At 50.6% G+C, this 5993-nt stretch overlaps 1 protein-coding gene across 1 annotated transcript; it reads right to left on the reverse strand.

Moving 5' to 3' along the window:
- Positions 1–263: 263 nt before the first annotated feature.
- LOC114774312 (zinc finger protein 16-like) lies at positions 264–5425 on the reverse strand. Its single transcript, XM_028966238.1, has 2 exons — positions 4783–5425; positions 264–3888 (listed from the first exon to the last, which is right to left on the reverse strand). Exons 1-2 carry the CDS (start codon positions 5333–5335, stop codon positions 3038–3040), a joined length of 1404 nt encoding a protein of 467 aa, XP_028822071.1. The 5' UTR covers positions 5336–5425; the 3' UTR covers positions 264–3037.
- Positions 5426–5993: the final 568 nt, after the last annotated feature.

A 5993-nucleotide genomic window follows, 5' to 3' on the forward strand; every position in this document is an offset into this window, starting at 1 on the left:
GGTGCTCTTATCTTCTACTGTTCACGTTCTGCCATGACAATGTAAATGTATTGTTTGTATTTTTTTGTTTCATATTTATTCTAGAGTTATTGCTTTTTTTGTGTACACACAGCAGAAAAGAATAGTTTACGACAACATTGTCTGAAGCACATTACTTACTTGTTAACTAAAATTGTTATCAAGTAAGTTAACAATTTTAATAATAGTAAAAGGGCATTTTGCAGTGGGGGATCATGAAAAGTATTAAAGGATAGATAGATAGGTAGATAGATAGATATTTTATTGAAATAAAAAAAGAATCCAGACATACTGAACGCTGTAATTATTATAAAATTCAAGCATGATGTAAAATGAAATAAAAGTGCTGTAATATATAAACGGAGGATAGCCCAGTTATGGGGCGCACGTTGGTCGGCGTGGTCAGTCTCACACCTCGCCCGCCGCGTCCTGGGGTATGAACGACGAGGTGGGTTGAGGTTTCAGACACGTACAACCGGGGCGCGGAAGCCTTTCTGTGTTCTGAAGCGTCCTGCTGTAACCGCCAGTGGCACCCAGGTGTGTTCTGGTGCCGCAGCCCGGCCATCCCTGGCCTACGCGCGCGGCGCGGCATCAATTAAACGATACTGTTGCCACGGCAACCGCCTCGGAAGAGAGCCGTGGTGAGTTTGGCCGCGCTTTTAGCAACGCTGGTCCGCGCTGGCGCACTCTGCTAATTGCCTTGGCTTTCTCCAGGTCGCCACAATGGCGCTTAATGCTCGGGGGGGCAAGTGTGCCACTGCATACTTCAGATTTTAGTGCCAGCAAATCGCTTCACCCGCATTATAACTTGCCCGTGTGCCCACGCCAGCTCGTGTGTTACTTAATGCTGTCTAACGTGTATAAAGGGGGCAGCGGGTTCCAACACGAATAATTTTCATTTACCCCCCCCCCCCCCCCCCCCTTCTTTTGGGATTAGGGCTTTGGCCGAGATATCAGTAACTCTTAGGTTATTCATGCTTCTGCCTTGTACATACGCTACGAGGGGATGTCACTGTCTGGTGACGGAGGTGAGCAGGCCAGGAAAACAGCCCTCTCATGTTTAGTTTCCATTTCAAGGTCTGGAAATGTCAGGGGGGCATGAACAAGCGACTGTAACCGAAGTCCCACTCAGAAACTGAATGCGTTGGAAATAATTTATTTTTTTTTGCTCACTACACGATGGCCGTGTATGTCGTGCAGGGAGCGCAGGAGTGGCAACCAATTGCTGTTTCTCTCTCGCAAAACACATAGCTGGTTAACCCACAAGGAAAAGAAATGGGCTTTGATTGGCTTGTGTCGAAAAGTCCCAACGTGCCTCTGCTGACGTTGTAAGAGTGCATTTTTTTTTTTGCAAAAGGATGTGATTAGATCGATTTAGAATCGATTTGACAGGCCTTGTTAAACCTTTTTATCAATTTTTTTTCATCATTCATGTTCCTAGGGTGTGAAAAGTAACATGCCGACCCCAGTGTAATAATCCTCTCATCGGGGTCTCTGAGTGGTGCTTCACATCAGACGAACAGCTCATGATTTGGACATTTTACAGAAAATGAAGTAGACGAATAACGACAACCTCCTGAATCCTGTTTCAAATTGCAGGAACATCTTCTGTTTCCCTTTGCTGAAGGATCTGTTGGTTCCTTACCCATGTAGTGTAATCTAATACATTGTAATGTCCTGAAAAACATCATTAGGCTCATGAAAATAAGAAAACAACTGGGTCAAATTCCCTAGTGAAAGGGGAGGGGAAAAAGGAGGAAATCGGAGAACCTGGAGGAGACCCAAGCCAACACGGGGAGACCATTTCAATCTCATGGTCACCGTTGTTCACTGGGAATGCGCCTCGACAAGCGGCTCAGGACAAAGGTGTTAAGCAACAGACACCAGGCACAGAATGAACTTAAATTAGTGGGAAAAGGAGACAGGAGATGGAAGGAGATGGGTATTTTTTTAAACGCTTACCAAAACCCCTCCTCACCAACCTTCCAGAAGCTCTGATATATATCTCTATATATTATCTCTCTCTCTCTCTCTCCACAGGTACCACGGTTAGCAGATAATCAGTGTCGTTCGCTGTAAAATGATAAGCTTGCGCTTGGTTTGATATGATGTATATCCAACGCATATGTCTAGATTTATATATGTCTATATGTCTATTTAGTGTGTAAAATTATTCAATTTGGGCACATACTGATTTATTTCTACTGGGGGGGGTAAAGGCATGGTGTTATAGCGCCCTCGTGTGGTCAAAAGGACACAGGCTTCTGGAAAGTTGGCCTGGTTACATCCAAAAATGTGTGTGTGTGTGTGTGTAAATTTCCTTGGTCGTAATGTATGTAAAATGCTACATAAAACCTAAGTAAGGCATTTAATGTGTACGGGCTTCGTCACAGATGATTAAAACGTGGATAATTAGTGGCGGGTGTCAAAATTCTCGCATTTGATGTAGTGGCTCATAATTGGTAGGTTGTTCCGTACCCAGAATTCCCGGCCTTTTGAAGCCTCGCAGGGCGCGTCGCAGGCCGACCACAAGAAAGCGGCCACACCGCACGGCGTGCCGTGAAAAAAAACGTTTTATTAAAACCGAGAGTTCATCTTGAATGGCGCTCGCTGAAGCCGGTCCGCCATTAAAAAGACGTTTTTAATAACCACTTCGAATAGATTATTACAAAAGACGAAAAGAAGTCACTTGGAACAGTTAAGACGGTTGAACACGTGTTCTTTTTTTTTGAAAGGGTTTATATCGAGCAGGTAAATTCACCGTTTTAAAACCGCCTCCAGGGGGCGTCGTGCATAGAGGAGGTCACCCGGGACAGACTAGCAGCATTTGAAAGCTCGGGGGGGACATTAATAACCGTACTGAGGACGAGATATCGTGCGTGCGGCGAGCGCGGGAGCTCCTACCATACCGGATTATTATATATAAAGGAATATTTTATACATATACATTTTATATAAAAGCGATTTCGGGTGTCTCGTCCCGAATTAAACGATACAGAAATGAATTTTTTTTTTAAGTCTAGGCCAGCGCGGGGGGGTCCTTGTCCCCCTGCCACAGCAGCCCGGCGGCGGCGGCGGCGGCGGCGGGCGTGCAGCGGTGGCTCTTGTACGTGCCCAGGTGGCGGAAGCTGCGGCCGCACTGCTGGCAGCAGTAGGGCGTGGCGCCGCTGTGGATGCGCTGGTGCGTGTACAGGTTGCCCAGCTCCTTGAAGCGGCGGCCGCACTGCGGGCAGGCGTACGGGCTCTCGCCGGTGTGGACGCGCTGGTGCCGCTTCAGGCCGGACAGCACCGGGAAGCCCTTGCCGCACTGCGGGCAGGGGAAGGGGCTCTGGGCGCCGCTGTGGCCCAGCCGGTGGCTCTTGAGGCGGGCGGCGTGGCGGAAGCGCTCGCCGCACTCGGGGCAGGCGAAGGGCTTCTCGCCGGTGTGGATGCGCTGGTGCTGCCGCAGGTTGCCCAGGTAGTTGAAGTGGCGGCCGCAGTCGGCGCACTGGTAGCCGCCGTCCGCCTTGCGCTCCTTGGCGGCGCCGCGCCCGCTGCTCCTCCTCGCCGCGGCGCCGCTGCTCTCGCCGTGGGCCGGGCCCGGCGGCGCCGGGTGCAGCAGCCTGACGTGCTCCTCCAGGCGCAGCGTGTCGGGGCACGGCGTGCCGCAGTACGAGCAGATGTAGGGGTGCGCGGCGAAGTGCTGGCCTGCGTGGGGGTCGCCGTCCCCGGTCGGGGAGCCCCTGGCGTCCAGGGAGATCCCCGCGGTGCCGGTGTGGGGCGGGGCGGGCTGCGCGGCGCCCTCGGGTGCTTCGTCGTCATCGTCCTCCTCCTCCTCATCGTCCTTCTCGTCCGCGGTGGAGCGGCTCTCGCACTTGGCGTCGGCGAAGCCTGCGTACGTAAACAACATACACGCGTTACATAATAACCTGTAATAACCTGTAATAACCTGTAATAACCTGTAATAACCGCTCATTTTCTGCTCTAGTATCGGCAGCGAAAGGCATCCAGACATGTTGAAAATGACCTCGATAACCACAACTACGCATTTTGTCAATACCTGTCACTCCGTTGTGTACTTGTGTGTGTGTGTGTGTGTATAGTAGTAGTATAGTGGTAGTAGCCTAGTGGTTAACACAGTCGCCTGTGAACCAGAAGACCCAGGTTCAAATCCCACTTACTACCATCGTGTCCCTGAGCAAAACACTTAACCCTGAGTGTCTCCAGGGGGGGACTGTCCCTGTAACTACTGATTGTACGAGGCTCTGGATAAGGATGTCTGGTAAATGTCATAAATGTAAAATATGTGTGTGTGTTTATATATATATTTATATATATATAGTGTTCACACATACACACATATTCATGTATCCACTCTGTGCATGTGTAGATAAATACATATACCTATTTAAGTTTACATATATAAATTGTTTCCAATACATACATCCATATTTTGTGTTTCTGGATTGTACAGTGTACATTTTATACTTTATTGTTCTTTTTATTATTTTTTTTACCTTTGTTCTATCCACTTTCTGCCGTGACAATGCAATTCTCCCACTTGTGGGACTAATAAAGGTTTATTATCTTTTCTTATCTAAATCTGGTAGTAGCCTAGTGGGGCAACACACTCGCCTGTGAACCAGAAGACCCGGGTTCAAACCCCACTTACTACCATCGTGTCCCTGAGCAAGACACTTAACCCTGAGTGTCTCCAGGGGGGGACTGTCCCTGTAACTACTGACTGTAAGTCGCTCTGGATAAATGCCGTAAATGTCGACGCACCCTTCATCTCGGACGGATAGTCCTCCTCCGCGGCCATCCACTCGTACTCGTACATCCTCTTGCTGCCGGAGGGCAGCATGCTGAAGATGTCCTCCGAGGCCGCGTCGCTCTCGCCGCCGTCGGCCCACGGCTCGCCGTCGAACTCGGCGCCGGCGCGCTGCGAGTTCTTGTCCTTCATCAGGTAGTCGCAGATGGCGTTGATGTTCTCCTTCTTCACGCCCGGGGCGCCGGCTCGGCTCTTCTTCGGCTCCGTCTTCCGCCTGCCCGCCTCCTCCAGCTTCGCCTTCAGCGAGTCGATCTCGCTCGTCTTCTCGCGGAGCTCCATCTTCAGCACCCGTATGCGGACGCTCACCATCTTCCGGATCTCGGACAGCGCCGTCTCCAGCACCACCGTGATGTTCCTGCCGAGGTGCTCCGTGATGTCGCTCACCGAGCACAGCAGCTCCTCGTCGGGCTCGAACTCGGGGAACGCGTCCCCGGCTCCCGCCGCGTCCATCGCGGAGGAGGAGGACGGGCTTGTTTCGGGTAAAGTCTGGCCCCTCCTGCGACTCATGGCCCGAAGGAAGCTCTCGCCAGGCGCCTGGTCCCCGTCGCGGCTGCCTGAGATGATGGAGGAACGACCAGCGGACACCACCGAGCTCCGGCGGCGCCGCCGCCGCCTGCGTTCCCGTCCGGCGCCCCCTGGCGGAGCCTCCGGGAAGCAGCCGTCCACCCAGGTACAGTACAGGCCGAAAGTCTGGACGCACCTTCCCATTCAACGCGTTTTCTTTATTGTCATGACCATTTACGTTGGTAGATTCTCACTGAAGTCACCAAAACTATGAATGAACACATGTGGAGTTATGTACTTAACAAAAAGTGGAGACCCGACCTCCACAGTCACCGGACCTTAACCCCATCCAGATGGTTTGGGGTGAGCTGGACCAACAAGTGCTAAACACCTCTGGGAACTCCTTCAAGACTGTTGGAGAAGCATTTCAGGTGACGAGAGAATGCCAAGAGTGTGCAAAGCAGTAATCAGAGCAAAGAAACTAGAATATAAAACATGTTTTCAATTATTTCACCTTTTTTTGGTAAGTACATAACTCCACATGTGTTCATTCATAGTTTTAATGTCTTCAGTGAGAATCTACCAACGTAAATGGTCAAGAAAATAAAGAAAACACATTGAATGAGAAGGTGTGTCCAGACTTTTGGCCTGTACTGTATAT

Source organism: Denticeps clupeoides, unplaced genomic scaffold (assembly GCF_900700375.1).
Source record: "Denticeps clupeoides unplaced genomic scaffold, fDenClu1.1, whole genome shotgun sequence".
NCBI classification, from domain to species: domain Eukaryota; kingdom Metazoa; phylum Chordata; class Actinopteri; order Clupeiformes; family Denticipitidae; genus Denticeps; species Denticeps clupeoides.

Bases quoted from the DNA above. Each gene is read 5' to 3' on its own strand.
- LOC114774312 (XM_028966238.1), bottom strand. From the start codon at position 5,335: ATGAGTCGCAGGAGGGGCCAGACTTTACCCGAAACAAGCCCGTCCTCC. The intron at 3,889-4,782 runs GTGCGTCGACAT...TTACGTACGCAG, and splicing joins CTATCCGTCCGAGATGAAGG to GCTTCGCCGACGCCAAGTGC.